General features: G+C 40.8%; 1 protein-coding gene across 1 annotated transcript; it reads right to left on the bottom strand.

Annotated features, from left to right (window-relative positions):
• Positions 1-1,532: 1,532 nt before the first annotated feature.
• FBXL3 (F-box and leucine rich repeat protein 3) lies at positions 1,533-15,541 on the bottom strand. Its single transcript, XM_081858215.1, has 5 exons — positions 15,300-15,541; positions 10,489-10,852; positions 5,533-5,655; positions 4,016-4,187; positions 1,533-3,027 (listed from the first exon to the last, which is right to left on the bottom strand). Exons 2-5 carry the CDS (start codon positions 10,849-10,851, stop codon positions 2,384-2,386), a joined length of 1,302 nt encoding a protein of 433 aa, XP_081714341.1. The 5' UTR covers position 10,852; positions 15,300-15,541; the 3' UTR covers positions 1,533-2,383.
• Between the last annotated feature and the right edge of the window lie 557 nt (positions 15,542-16,098).

Here is a 16,098-nt window from a genome sequence, read left to right as displayed (position 1 = left end):
TCTCAACTATACGTCTGGTATATTTGGCAGTAATTAAAATGGGTACATTTTCTAATTACAAGAGGATCCTACACTCAAAATATAAAATCCATACTTTTTTTTTTATTTGATGGAATCTTAATAGAAAGTGCATGCAAAGTTTTATCACTTACTCTGTATCACATCATGGTCTTTGTTGGGTTTTTTGAGAAGTAATACTTCTGAAAATATCAGAATCTGTCCAGGTGAACATGTACAAAAACAGGTGTCAAAATGTATTTCTGATTCAATACATTAAGTTGCTGGTTTTTTAAATATTAACGCTTTTAATTAAAGGTATATCTTTCTTCACATACCATGGAATGGGTCCTTAGTCAAACCTTAAAATGTACCCTGCATTACCACTTAAACCTTGTGTCTGCCTTCCACACCTTCAGGTTCCTTTTAAAAGTTTGTTTAGACTGTTCTCTGGCATAGTGTTTTCTTGGCCTAATTTGTGTAGGCCTTCAGACCTAGTCTTCATTACTCCGGAGACGTTTCTCTTACTAAATACTGCTGGAAGAAGAGATTGCTCAAAGAAATATTTCAAAAATATTTTTGATGTAGATACAAGCTAGCCTTTACACACTGCACCACACTTCAAGTTCATAACAGCAATGCAGTAGGTTTTCTTGGCAAAATGTGCTAATGCTGAAGAATATGGAAGCAGCGCCATTATGAAGAATGGGACTAATGCAATTTTATACTTAAAAAACACCCCAACCAGTATACCTGAAGGAGCATCTCCATCCCAATCGTTCTGCCCAGACACTGAGGGCCTTCTGGCGGTTCCCTCACTGTGAGAAGCAAAGCTACAGGGAACCAGGCAGAGGGCCTTCTCGGTAGTGGCACCTGCCCTGTGGAACGCCCTCCCACCAGATGTCAAAGAGAACTACCAGACTTTTAGAAGACGTCTGAAGGCACTCCTGTTTAGGGAAGCTTTTAATGCTTGACGGACTATTATATTTTAATATTTTGTTGGAAGCTGCCCAGAGTGGCGGGGTACAAATAAATTATTATCCCTCTAGATCTCAAAATATTTTTGAAATGGAGGAGAGCATTACAGCCAGTTTGCCATGTAGCAATGGGGGGGGGGATGCCATTTGTGGGACTAGACCACTGGATTAAGTTGATCAGTTCTTTTGATCCTGACTGATAGCAGAAAGTTTTATAGCTCTTCTTAGACACGAGTGGTTTTTGGCAGACGCAAGGCGACTTTTCCCTTATAACAACACCACCCTCAAAATCCTCTGAAACATCTGGAAAGTCATCCTTTAGGTGTGAGAGGTGGCTGCTATGGAAGGAAAATAAAACTGCTCAAGTGCTTGTGCCTCTCTAGACCCTGGCCCTGATCAGTAACTAATCTCTTTTGTACCATCAACTAGGAAAATGTAGTTCAGGCATGATGGCAGAAATCACCCACACCTTACTTGCCCCATGTCTTTCTGGTAGCAGTGGAGTCCGGACAATAATTACTTTCTTCTTTACACTAAAAACCATTTATTCCATTTAACTATTTTGTACAAACATTTGGCTTTGTTTATTATTGAGGAAATACAAACAGCGTAATTCCTAAAAGTAAATGCTGTAGAACAGTTAGACCGGGGGAAGGGGGAGAGAGACCAATCTTGAGCCATAATCAATATACAGTATACTCCTCCTATAATACTTTAGCTTCCTGAGCTTTAATAATACCTTAAAACAGGTTTATGCACAGATTTTAACACCCTATAAACGTCAAATTTAGGTCTTCAAAAGTGCAACAAATAAGCTTTTGAAAAACTCATTACTAGTAATTTTTACACACAAAAATATTTAATAAGTGATTTAATAAGCATTTTCTATATACAATTCAACTATGTAGGCTGTATTGCTCTGTCTTCACATGTTGTACCTTACATCCAATTGTATTTAACCTTAACCTGCAATTCCATAGGATAAATAGCTGAGTATAACATGGCCCAGGTAGCGTTAGTAACTCCAAGAGTCTACAAGGAAAGTGACCTTCCACCCTTTACAAATTGTACTTCAGTCTGTAAGGTCAATTGCAGTTCCTAAAGTTAGTTTAAATACTGACATTGATCAGAGTAAAGTCTGAGCTACAGCATCTGAATATCAGTTCACTATTTTCAGTTTCTACATACATTTAGGTAGACCCTGTCTCAAGAGGGGGAAAGAAAACTAAAAAGTTTTTTTATGGACAAGTGTGTCAGAACACCCTCAGTCTCCCCTTTTAAATGTTCATTTTAGAAACCAACATTAAGTAGTACGTGAGTTTTCTACCACACATTACAAACTACAAATTAGCTTATATCATTAAGCTGCAACATGGTATGCTCAAAATGTAAGGTGCCTTCGTCAGAGACTACCAGGTGGGCATCATGTCTGGAAACCAAACTCTACCAAGATGTTTTGACACTTCCCAATGAATCTGCTCCAAGCTATACTTCTGGTCAGGAATCAAGACTTCCTCCATTATAGACAACTGAGACAGGCGGCCACCACACATCTTAACAAACTCCACAAAGGCACTGCAGGAGACTTCGCACTCCCCAAGGCCAATCGCTGAGAGATTCTTACAGCGCTCTGCAATGCAAATCAACTCTTCATCCAGTGGCCGTAATCCATTGGCACACACCACCAGTTCAACCAAGCGAGGGCACGTCATCCCAACCCGGCCAAGCACTTCTTTGCTTACTGATCTCCCAAAATAAAGGTGAGTGACTGGTATTTCGTATCGGAAGAATAGATCAAACTCTTCTTCGTATAAGAAAAAATACATGACTAAGTTCACTTTGGGAGAGTGTTTGATGAAAGCATCCCAACTGCTCTTCTCAATTGTGTGGAAGTGTGTCTGTCCAGGGTTTTCACTGACTACATCAATGCGCAAGTGTTCCAATCTGACGTGTTTTTCAGAGGACAAAGCAAGGAGGAGATCATCGCTTAGCAGGTGGTAGTTCAATGCCAGCTCACGTAAACCATGACACTGATCAGCCACACAGAGGATACCTTGAGAAGAAAAGAAAATGTTAGAATGTGAATTCACTTCCAAAATGTCTCAACATCATCATCATCATCAGTAGTAGTAGTAGTAGTAGTAGACTGCCCTTCATCCGGAGATCACAGGTCTGTTCACAACATTCATACCATGACTCAGCGTGACATGCCAATACAGATTTTTGAAACAGCTGTAATTGATTGGGACAACTGACTCCTAACACACAGTGGTCAAGTCTATACATGCATATGCCAGTTTATTAAGCCAAATTATACATGAGCCAAGTGTCCCCATCCCTCTGATACAATCCAACACTGCCAGGGCAATTAACCAGCATCTATTATGTCACACCACCCTATCCTTATGTGCTTCTCACGAGGGCCACAATTCAGAACTTCCTGAACTAATCATAGTCTCCCAATACACCCAAGTGAGAAACTATGGAAAACACAGTCAGAATAAACTGGGATCATAAATCACATTTTGAAATTGCTGTAAGATCCTAGTTTGTTCTGACCCTGCAAACCGTAGTTTGACACTTAGAATATACTAGGAATCTATTATTAACCCAGAAACTGTTGAACAGCAGTGCACTGAAAATGAAAGAGGAATAGAGTAGTTTGAACATACAGGCACAGGGCTCACTCATATCTTGCCTTAGAGACACATGTCTGAATTGAAGCAACACTAAAACCAGAATGGTTTTTTTACTTTTTCAATAGGACAGCAGTATTTCCATTAGTTACATAAGCTTCTGCTGCAAACCACTGAACACCAAAACAATTTATGATTCAGTTAAGGCAGCTTAAACCTGCCAAAATAAACAAAAAATTTAAAATACAAACAAGTATTTCCATAGCTTATACTATATGTAGTCAAACAATTATGATATAACTGAATGTACTAAGAAAAAATATGTGCTAATAATTCTGACATAGATTGGACAGTAAAAACCTAATTTAAGATAATCACGCTTAGATAGTCTAAGAGTAAGCTCACCTGCTGGAGAAACATGAGGACAACTGCTCATCTTCAACAGTTTCAGAGTATCACTGTTGTTAGCTACTAGGACCTTAAGAGATGGATCATCTACTGGTGTATCATCTATCTTAAGTGAAGAAAGTGATTTGGAGTTTACAAACACAACAGTCAGTGCAGAAATAAAGTGTGACTGTAGAAAGGAGAAAAAAATAGAGAAATCAAAAAGGAAACTTTATACCCACAATAGAAAATGTATTTCACCCACAAAGAAAATCTGGACAATGACTCAAAATGTTGAGCAACCAACCTATTTTTCAGCTGCTCCTAAAACAGTACATAGATATAGGCTACCTCAGTTTATGAATATTTATCACAAGTTCACAGTTTGCCACTCATCTGGCACAAGCTAAGATTGCCTCCAGCAAGCACCAAAAAGGCACATTTTAACAATAAGTGTAGCTTGTGGCTTGGAAGAAAGCCAAGACTGAATGTCCCAGATTTACAGTGAGCTGCCTTTCTTTCGCCTACTGCAAATAATAGACAGGCTTTACCTCAGTAAGTACAGAGTTCTGCCAAAAATTTAACGCATCCAAGTCCACTTGTGCCAGCAAACTCCAATAAGTGCAGTTGGGGAAACAGCCAAATTAGCGTCTGATGGCGCTGCTGAATGGCAGAGGCACTGGAGTGAGCAGGGGTGCCTCTCAGCCCAGTGGGCCAGTTGGCCCAGGTGGTCTCCATTTGCCTCCCCTTCAACCCATGGAGTGGTAACCAAAATCTGGGGGGCGAGGTTACGGTTTTCATTGTGTGAGATCCACTTCTCTGTCTGGGTTTACCCTCTCCAAAGACTCGAAATGGTTATCTTCTGCTCACTGGGAACCCTGGTTCCTTCATCAGCCTCTCTAAAAGACGGCTTCCCAGATCTGTTCACCATGGCCAGCAGATTCTTGCCTCACCCTGGCAACAGCCAGACACTCATGCTCCTTCCAGGAGTTCACCTCCTTGTTCCCCTTTTGCTGGGATGGACCTCCAGCCAGTAGCTTTTCTCTCCCTCAGCCTACCTTCCTCCAGGAGGATTTGAGGCCTTGTCAAGCAGCAATGCCTGCAACAATGCTTGGTTTCAGGTGTTTCCTACCTGTTAGATGGAGAGGGGAAGCTGCAGGAATTCCCTGCCTGAAAGCTCCATTCCCTGCCAGCACCTTCTCAAGTTCCTACTGATGAGTCCAAGTCCTGTCAACTGGGGCCCTGGCTCTCTTAAGTAGGAAACACAGGGTGCAGCAAGGTCGTTCCTGGCAGCCTCTAACACAGAACAAAGCTTGCAATGCTCACTTTCATCATTGCTGCAAAAACCAACACAGTGACAGAAAGAAACAGGGTGTGGGCCGATGGGGCACGCTGCATGGTTTGAAAAGGTCTGAAATAGGGTCATCAAGAAGGCAAAAAGCTTTTCACAGCACACAGAAGGAACTGACAAATTCATAATTTGTTGATCGAACAGCTTCCCTTGTAACAACATAGTTTTTCAGTAGGATCAATACCTTTGGCAAATCCATGAAGCTTGGTCGAGCAGTGGAAATTAGTCCTAGTGTTTTTAAAGAACAGTTCACAAGCTGTGATAAGATATCACAAGCTGCTTCAGCCGATTCCTTGCTGCTATCCACCTTAAAAAGGAAACAAACACACAATGGATGCAAATACCACTCCAAACACTGAAAAACTCTCTAAGCTGTTTTATTTAAAACCTTCATACTCTACCTCTTCATGGACTCACACACTTTTGCTATTATTAACTTTGTTGCTGCTACAAAAGATCAGACAAGAAAAGTAACTCCATTTTAGGGCACACATATGTTAAATGTTAGGTAAAAGATTCTAGCTATTAGTTGTCTCTAATAGTTATCAGTTATAGATACAAATAGTTACTAATTATTAATTAGCTGTCATTCTTAAGAAGGTACAAATGAGACATGCAAGAAGAATGCTCATGTTCTACATTTCCAACTCAGATAGGTAGCCGTGTTGGTCTGCCATAGTCAAAACAAAATAAAAAAATTCCTTCCAGTAGCACCTTAAAGACCAACTAAGTTAGTTCTTGGTATGAGCTTTCGTGTGCATGCACACTTCTTCAGATACACTGAAACAGAAGTCACCAGACCCTTCTATATAGTGAGAAGGTGGGGAGGGGTATTACTCAGTAATTATTATTACTCAGTATTATTCTGAGTAATACCCCTCCCCACCTTCTCACTATATAGAAGGGTCTGGTGACTTCTGTTTCAGTGTATCTGAAGAAGTGTGCATGCACACGAAAGCTCATACCAAGAACTAACTTAGTCGGTCTTTAAGGTGCTACTGGAAGGAATTTTTTTATTTTATTTCCAACTCAGTCGTTCTCTGCAAGAAGGGCACTCCACCCCAAACACCTGTCTTCCATTTTTCTTTTCAAACCGTTTCCAATAAAACATTACATCATATTGAATAGTGAGCATGTTCACTCCTCTTTGGCTACTACACTTGATCTTAGCCAAAAGGCCGAGAAGCGATCTTTTTTCTTCTTCTTCTTCTTGATGTTGTTGTTGATTTCTTTTTGTTTGGTCTTGTGGTGTTTGGTGTCGCTGGCTTTTGTCACAATAAAACTTGGTCTGGTTCACAGGAAGAGAGCCCTGAAGTCACATATTCAGTCACCAGATATTGCGCTGCCATGATAGATATTTGACGAATAATGATCTATGCTACAATTCAATCCTAAACTGAAGGCCCATATTATTAGATCCGCACTTCTGAAGCCCACCCCATATAGCTGTGTTAACTGATCTTTTAATCTTTCTTATAAATTTTTTAGACCCATTGTCTATCCTTAATTAAGTACTCTATGTATATGTTTAAATCTACGTTTGGTTCTAGCTCCTATTTATTTAATAATTATTCGCCTGGATTCATACTGTTATACTATCTATGTATATGTTTTGTTTATGCTGGTCTATGACCGTAATAAAGTACTTGACTTGACTTGACTCCTCTTTGGCATTCTATTTCTGTGGGGGATCAATAACTTCCCCTTAGGTTTTTAAAAATACTTCTACAAACATTAAGAGTTCTCCCAAACATGCTGGTATTTCCTTCTTGGTTTTCTCAGTGTCTGTTTTTGCTACAATCCCGGCAGCACTTGCTACCTGAAGTTTTCTGCTGGGAGGAATAAACAGTAACCAGCCAACAAAAAACAACAATTCTTCTAGATAATCCGTCATGGATTTATGACATAATCTTTATTCACAGCGCCTAAGAACTACACCGGAGACTTGCCGAGAAGAATACTTTCAGGAATAATAATTATTTTACATATTTGGCATTTTGCAGAGGAGGGAAGTATATATGGAGGTACCATGAAACAAACACTGTATGAAGCATCACAGTAGTATGGTTCATATGTAGCACCAAACCATAGTTTGGCATTAGGCTCATACATTGCAATTTCTTCTCTCTTTCCTCTCATTGTGCAATCCAAATGGCAAGATAGACTTGTGCTTGCTGTCCAAGTCAAAATGGCAAAAATTGTTTGATCAGTGTTTGTTTTTATGGATTGGAGGGCAAACTGAAATCTTCATAATTTCCCAGTGTTAAGTGTAATGAAAAACTATGTTAGCCAGGATATATCTAAGTACAGGGAAAAAGGAATATTCAAACCCATCATTCCCCATCTGCCTAGCTGTTCTTTCAACCTACGCATTATTAGTTGATCGTTTGCAGTCATGCTCAGGCATGCTTCGCAGGACTATGATTAAGACTGTAAACCTCTTGAATTATTCTTAGTTGAGAAATCATCTAGCTTCAAACAGGTGGACTAATCATTTAACATTTTTCACAGCAACAAAATGCCAACAGGTAATTTTATCATAATTTGTATAACTATAAAATTACAAATGAAAGCTTTGGCTCATCATTAGAAAGAATAGCCACCTTAAAACTTTTTTCATTCCTCCTTACCATATTGTACCCAAACCAAAGTAGCTTCCAAAAATAAGTGTGCCCTTAATTCATAGACAAAACTACTTCTTTAGTTGATTAATCTATTAATTAAAATGGTTAATTTGCTGCCTAATTATAACACATTTCTCCCAGAACTCATGAGAAATCTCCCTCGAAATGTCAGTGGCTACCTGAAGTTGAACAGAGAAACATAAACACTAAAAAAACAGGTCTGAATATGCTTTGTAATGCAGTTTTCTTAACATCATTACAGACAGTCAATAAACTTTTATCTGTTTTACAGAATATGAATTTTGTGTTACTGAAATACTGTTCAACAAAACATTCAACCTTTAGTGTTACACGAACAACCAGGATTGATTTTCATGCTCCTCCTCTCCTCTCCTCTGTTGTGCTGTTTGAACTGACAAAAAGGTGGTTTAACATTAAACGCAGCTGCAGTTACTGAAGCTGGCTTGATTAAACCACCCATAGAAAAGAATGTGAACTCTTGCCTGGTGTCACACTGATGCACAACCATCTCAATCCCATCCTTATTCAAATACCCTGATGAAGAATACTAAATACAGTGGTGCCCCGCAAGACGAATGCCTCGCAAGACAGAAAACTCGCTAGCCGAAAGAGTTTTCCGTTTTGGAGGTGCTTCGCAAAACGAATTTCCTATGGGCTTGCTTCGCAAGACAAAAATGTCTTGCGAGTTCCTGCGGGGTTTTTTCCCTCCCCCCCCCCTTTTCTAAGCCGCTAAGCCGCTAAAAGCCGCTAAACCGCTAATAGCGCTAATCCGCTAAGCCATGAATGGGCTTGCTTCACAAGACGAAAAAACCGCTAGACAAAGAGACTCGCGGAATGGATTCTTTTCGTCTTGCGAGACACCACTGTACATGGGCTCATATAGCCCCATCTCACATACAAGTGCATCTTTCTGAATCTGACTAGATCTCTTTAAAAAAACTCTCAGGATTCCATACCATTCTGAAGGAAAGCAAAACAAGGAAGACAAACATTATCATAACAGGATGCATTCCCAATAATGAACACAGCGATATTTTAGGGGGGGGGGAACCTCCTGTCAGTTTAACTTAAATATAAGAAGATGTTATAAATAGTGAGAGAATTAACAGACTGCAGTCATTCTCAAAGCAAACTTGTAATACGAGTCTAGCAACATGGACAGCATGAAGGGAAGTTAGTCATGGACAAATTATTCTCAGGAGATTTTAGTTGTGACCTGGGCTCACTCAGGAGGAAGAGCAGGATATAAATGGAATGAATGAATGAATGAATGAATGAATAAATAAATAAATAAATAATATTAATCAATTCACACACACAAAAGCTCATAATTATCTCTTACAGTTTCCTGACATTCATGGGGTTTTCAGTCTAATTTGAATGAATTAAAAGGAGTGTCTTGCATTTCTAATCCTTAACTTGGAACCTACCCTTCATTCTTTGACCACAATGGGGCTTTCTCGTTTTAGGATCTCCTTTACAGATCCCTAAAAATCTGCCACTAAGAACTAAGAAACATCTTCAGAACAGAGCAGCACAGAGGGTAGTAAAAGTTGCAGCCCTTGTGGAACTGTACCTTTTAAATCAAACCCATGTTCTTCATTTTACAACTGCATTACTGCATTAGTGCTTTTCCTCAGTAGAACTGCCCTCTTTCCCCGCTAAGGGAGCTGGAGTAAAGCAAGCTGGTGGGTGGAGACAATGCTAGGTGAACCAGAACCATCTGCAATCTATTGTTTGAGGGGAGACCGTAGGACATTTCTGTTGTGATGAGTGGCAGTGCACTGGGACTAGCGTCAGAAAGATAGAAGGAACAACTATCTCTGTGCTGAAACAGCAACATTAAAGTCCCTGCAACATGAATTCTCTCTTTGGAGACTCTCTGAAGCAGGTTTTGAGGGGTGTTTGAGTTGAATAGAGAAAATTAAATCCTACTGCGCCAATGGAACCCTGCTGGTGCAGTATCAGTTATAACACAAAGTTTTCTTGTTAAACGTTGGCACAGCATACATCAGGATTAGTTTTCACCATGCTTGAAATTAGCATTTTCAGGTAGACACTTAATAACTCACTGTAGAGCTATATACCACATTAACTGGATACTGTTCGCTTATTTGATTCAAACAATAACATAAAGGCAGATGTAAAGCTAGAAATCCCCCTTCTGTGTTCTCTTAGTCTGCCTTGCTTGCTACAAAGATAAGCTCTAAAATTCATTCTCAGTTTCTATTTTAAGGTACCAAATGACCAACATGCAGGTTCGGAATGAGGTTCATTTTAGACCCTATCACTGCAGGAAATATTGCTACTTACAAAACATGCTTCAAAGATTTTCATTGTTATATTAATGATTTGTTTTCTCCTATTTTCCTAATGCCAATTAACTGGCCAGACAGGGAGCTGGCCGGAAATGTTGCAAATATGTGCAGTTGCGGAAAAGCCAGCAATTTAGGAAGTACTCAACTGTCTTTTTACAAAAGTTATAAAACTGTTACCTTGAAGCTGACATATTGTAGATGATTGGAATGTCTTTTAATAATTTGCTTGATGAGTTCTGGATGGGTAGCCTTTAAGTAAGATGTCGCTGGCTGATTCAGTTCAAATTCAAAGCACCTCCATAATTCAGGCATGTGGAACACTTTGTTCCACACACGGCAGACTTGGGATGCATGAGCACGATCGAGAAGAGGCAAATACTGGAACACCTGCAGCAGAATATCTGGAATGAGGCTCCCCCAGTCAGGGCCCTGAAATACTCCAGCAGATTCTTCATCTGTAATTTTCACTTTTTTGCCATCTGCTGCATTCTCATCTGATAAATGATTGCTGGTCTTGCTGTTTTTTCTGCCTCGTTTCATTCTATCAAGAGAAACACATTTCACAATATATTAGCTCTACAAGTTGAAACAGCATTTTCAAAAGATAACAAGGTCTCTCTTACTATAAAGCCTCCAAAATTAAGTAAGTTCTGAAAGCAAAACATCCAGAGGTGTGGAATAATTTCTTTTTTTCCATGTTAGGAACATTGATCTGGGATAGATTTTTATAATGCCATCTTCTCAAATGAGACTCTCACAATGACACTTTTGAAAGGTACTATGACAGACATTATATAGACAGTACTGGTCTTTTTGCATATCACTTTAAATCATACTTAAAATAAAATGTTTAAATGTGAACGTGTAGTATGTTAATGCACACTGCTGAAATAATGGGCGCTTCTGCTGCACTTGCCAGTAAACATGTCATGGTCTGGCTGGCTGAGTATTATGTCTGAATCTGAGCATGTGGATTGTTTTCCAAAAACAAACCATGAGTGGTACCCAAGATGTTTTTGGTTTTTCCCCTGCTTTATTGTTCATCATCACATCTGTACAATGTAAACATTCATTCACTATTATCCATAAATCAAAATTGTCAAACATCATCAACCTGTGACTTCCCACCCTTTCCATAGTTCTTCCATTTTAATAAACTTGTTGCATAAACTTAACTACTTAATTACTGGAAAAGTATTAAAGCTTGTGTACATTTTCCTTTAACATAATTCTTCAGGTCATGGCAACTGTTTTTTAAATGTCTCTTAAAAGGTTCCCAGCTTGAAATAAACTCTTGTTTAGACTTATCTTTGATCTTTTCAGAAAGATTCCCTAGCTCAGAATATTCTACTAACTTCAAATCCATTTGGTTCTAGTAGGAATTATGTCACTCTTCCGATGTTTTGCTGTAAATATTCTCGCCGTGACAGTAGTGCATAAAATTTTTTACCATGCATTTCTGGGATATCTAAGCCTGTTATACAGAGTAGGAATGACACTGGGTTTTTAAAAAAGGTTTATATTTAACATTTTTTAAAGTTCAAAGTAAACGTCATTCCATTAGGGTTTTATCTTTTTATATACCCATCACATATGGAACATAGTGGCAACCTGTTCTCCACATCTCCAGCATGTATTTGGGACATTTTTAAACATTTTAGCAAGTCTGCAAGGAGTCAAGATACCAGCAATATAACATATTTTGGAAATTCTCCCTTAAAGTATAGCATGCTGTGAATCTCCAGTTGACTTTCCAAAGGTTTTCCCATTGAGACATCTCTATATTGTGACCAAAGTCTTGGGCCCATTTGATCATGGCTGATTTAACCTCCTCCTCCTTGTCTTGGTTACTGCTCAAGAATCATTTTGGGTGAAAGAAATCATAAGCCTGGGTTCAGATGTAATGCTAAGCCAGCAACGGCTTGATTCCCAAAAGGAGTCAGAGAAGAGTGAAGCATCTGCAATTTCGGAAGTGTGCAGTGTCAGAGTATGTTCACATTTAAACAATAGTTTATCTTAACTATAGTTTAAAGTGATGTGTGAATCATATCATTTATTCTTACTTTATGTTGCTCTTGATGCTTCTATAAAATCAGGAAAAGGCATAGGATCAGCTATGAAGGCACATTTCCGTTGCAGGCTTCAGATATGGGATTTCAGAACAAATATGGGACTGACTATCCAGGTTACTCCTGCCAACCTAGCAGTTCGAAAGCACGTCAGAGTGCAAGTAGATAAATAGGTACTGCTCCGGCGGGAAGGTAAACGGCGTTTCCATGCACTGCTCTGGTTCGCCAGAAGTGGCTTGGTCATGCTGGCCACATGACCCGGAAGCTGTACGCCGGATCCCTCGGCCAATAAAGCGAGATGAGCGCCGCAACCCCAGAGTCGGTCACGACTGGACTTTACTGTCAGGGGTCCCTTTACCTTTACCTATCCAGGTTACATATCAAACAGTGGAAGGTGAGGTGAAATGAACAGAGTATTTTCATACTCAGGCCATTACACCATTGTTGCAGCTACCTGAAGTAGCAGGAAGAGGTTTTACTGTTCTTAGCATAGCAATAGAACATTTTTCAGTTTACCATTACTGTGCTATTTAGAAAAATCATTGTCTAATTAAGCTGGCTGAACTATGTGTCAAGCAGTAATTCATACAATATTTGTTTATGGCAGCACCAGTATATGCCCTCACCCTAAGCAGTTATTTGATGGCACCAAAAGTCTTAAGATCAGACTACAAGAATATCAAATGAAAATTAATTTGGGTGCAGTCTAAATAACTAGTTACAATACAATTGTTCTGACAATGACACTATTCAATCAACACTTTTAAAAGGGGTGGAGTGAGGACTAGGCTTTAGTGTGCTTTGAATACACCTATCTGAGTTCTGCCAACATGTTGTTTACAGTGTGCAGACTGGTTACACAGAAAGGAGCCAACCCACTGCTGTTTAGATCCTTTTCATTACTTCTAGGTGTACTGTTTGCAAACAGAGGAAGGAAAACATCGCTAGAATTTTGAGGTTGTTAATCACCGTTGACACTAACCTTTAAGAACTAGATGATTTTTATTGAGTTTGCTGTGTTGTACTTATTATTCTACCCAACAAACTGTCTTGGGCATCTACAAATAAATAATTCAAGGCAGTGCAGAGAACTACTGTCAAGAAAAAGGAAGAGAAACTCCATAGGGTGCAGCGTCCAAGGATTACTACTTTTATACAAATATTTCTAAAAGAGATCCCAAGGATTACTACCTGTATACAAATATTTCTAAAACTACAGCAGTCACCACACTGAGACTTAGAAGTGTTTTTTATATATATCGTAACTTTACGGACACTGTGCAATGGCACTTGGGTGCTTCAAGTTTCTTCTGGTCACTCTTCATTTCCTTTAAAAAGTTTGTAATGGATAATTTGCACCATACAGGACATTTACAAATATGACTCTGCGTCTTAGCTGTGCAGCTGGCAGCGTAGGTATGTATGATAGGTATAGCAAAGTATGTGTTGTGCTGGTGGGGGGAGAGAAAGGATTGGCAATGTGGACAGCCAAGTACAGTAAAATGCATCTCTGTGCCGAGCTGTTTAAAGGTTTGTTTGTTTAAAAAGTATACATTGGTACCTTGGGTTATGAACTTAATTCATTCCGAAGGTCCATTCTTAACCCAAAACCATTCTTAACCTGAGATGTGCTTTCGCTAATGGGGCCTCCTGCTCCCACCATGCCGCCACCGCACAATTTCCATTCTCATCCTGGGGCAAAGTTCTCAACCCGAGGATTTCCGGGTTAGCGGAGTTTGGAACCCGAAGTGTTTGTAACCCAAAGCATTTGTAACCCAAGGTACCATTGTACTTTGTTTACGGAACAGCTTTCCCTCTGAAAACCGGCCTAAATTTTTATGTCACTGAAGGCAATGTGGTTTTTGTTCGTTTGCATTTACATCTGGATATATTTATTCCACAACTTAAGGGGGCAGCTACTGGGTCTTAGTTGAAAGGAAAGATGGGGGGGGGGGGTGAGACAGACAAATAATTGGGATAGCTAAATCGGTAGAGCATGAGATCCTTAATCTCAGGGTTGTGGGTTCTAGCCCCAAATTGGGCAAGAAGATTCCTGCATTGCAGGGCATTGGGCTAGATTTCCAACTGATTCTATGAATGACAGCAGGAGCTGGAGAGAGGCAAGCAAACCCCCTTGGGATGGGAAAAATTGCTTTGATGCAGATGATTTTTAGACTGGGGGCAGGGTTAAGGTTTTGTTTATTTGCTAATTAGTGGGTCAGAGTATTCCTTTGTTCATTATTTGAGAATTGTTAAGGCCGTTGGCTACTATTGATACTCCCCTCCCCCCCTCCACAAATGATATGTTAATATTAATGTATTATATGATTCCCCCCTCCTTTTCCCCAATGATATTATGTATTGCAAAAAAAAATATTTGCTGTAAGTCGCTTGGACTCACCTTCGGGTGAAAAGCAACTAGTAAGTTTTTATTATTATTATTATTAAAATAAATATTTTACGGTTTTGTCTTGTGGTTTGTTTGCTGGGGATTTTTTTTGTATTATTTTTTTTAAAATCAAAACCCTCCCATCAGATGTCACCTTTAGAAGACACCTGAAGGCAGCCCCTGTATAGGAAAACTTTTCAATGCTTCATGTTTTCTTTTGTTTTTTTATTTATGTTGGAAGCTGCCCGGAGTAGCTGGGGCAACCCAGTCAGCTGGGCGGGGTGCAAATAAATTATGATGATCATCATCATTATTACTATCATCATTATCCTCATCACCGTCACCTTAAACGGAATAAATAAATGCAATAAATAACATAAGACCCAGCGCGTGGCGGCCAAGCCTGCGTGGAGCTGGGGGGGGGGGGCGAAGGGGGCGTTTCTCTCCCTTCACGGCAGCGCCGCTACCGGGGGCGCCCAGAAACCCCCACCCGGCCCGGCCCCCCATCCCACCCGGCCCGCCGGGGTCACCTGTCGGAGGCAGCTCCCGTCCTCCGCGTCGCTTATCCGGGGCCTCTCAGTCCTTCCTGCCGCCGCCTCCTCCTCCTCCGCCGCCGCCTCCTCATCAGCGGCCCCGCCCGGCACAAGCGGGGGGCCTCGCCAAGAAGCCACCAGGCCCGCCCGCTCTGGTCGGCAGCTGAGGGACAACAGCCAACCGCTGCCCGACCGACCGCCGCTTGTTTACTTCAAAATGGCGGCGCTCGTCTGACACTGAGACGGGGCTGGCCCTCGACCGCGCATGTGCAGGAGGGGAGGGGAGGCGTTTGCGCTTGCGGCCCCGCCCTCCTCTCCCGCTACAGAGCGCGCGCTCGCTCTCTCTTTCGCCCAAACGCAAACGGCCGTAGAGGGAGGTTTCCTAGAACGTCCCACCTGACGGCGCTTCCTAGACGTTCCCGACGCTGTCACGTCGCCGTCCGTTTCCGAAACGCGGGTCCCCGGCTGTGGTTGGACTACAACTCCCGTCATCCCTTAACGGCTGGTCCCGCTTGCCTAGGCATGATGGGAGTTGTAGTCCAACCGCAGCTGATTGGAGGAATAACTGGCGGGAAGGGAAAGGGCGAGAGGGAGCGAAAAAGGGGGGAGCTGCTTAATCATGATCATGATCATGATCATTACAAAGTAATAATCATGTGGAGAGATGTAGACATTCGGCTGCATAACATAGGAGCCCAACTAGAGGACCAACGCTGCTTCCTAGGTTGAAAGCGCTGTTGGCTGTCCCTGTTGGTTTTCATGAAAGAATTGTGGGGATCGTTAAAGTGAGGAGGAA

This window comes from Podarcis erhardii (assembly GCF_964252035.2).
Source record: "Podarcis erhardii genome assembly, chromosome: 4".
NCBI classification, from domain to species: domain Eukaryota; kingdom Metazoa; phylum Chordata; class Lepidosauria; order Squamata; family Lacertidae; genus Podarcis; species Podarcis erhardii.
This window is presented reverse-complemented; position numbering and strand designations above follow the sequence as displayed.

Coding starts and splice junctions, on each gene's coding strand:
- FBXL3 (XM_081858215.1), bottom strand. CDS start 10,851: ATGAAACGAGGCAGAAAAAACAGCAAGACCAGCAATCATTTATCAGAT. Junction 5,656..10,488: donor TACAATATGTCAGCTTCAAG/GTAACAGTTTTA, acceptor TTCCTTTTTAAG/GTGGATAGCAGCAAGGAATC. Junction 3,028..4,015: donor TCCTCATGTTTCTCCAGCAG/GTGAGCTTACTC, acceptor TTTCTTCTCAAG/GTATCCTCTGTGTGGCTGAT.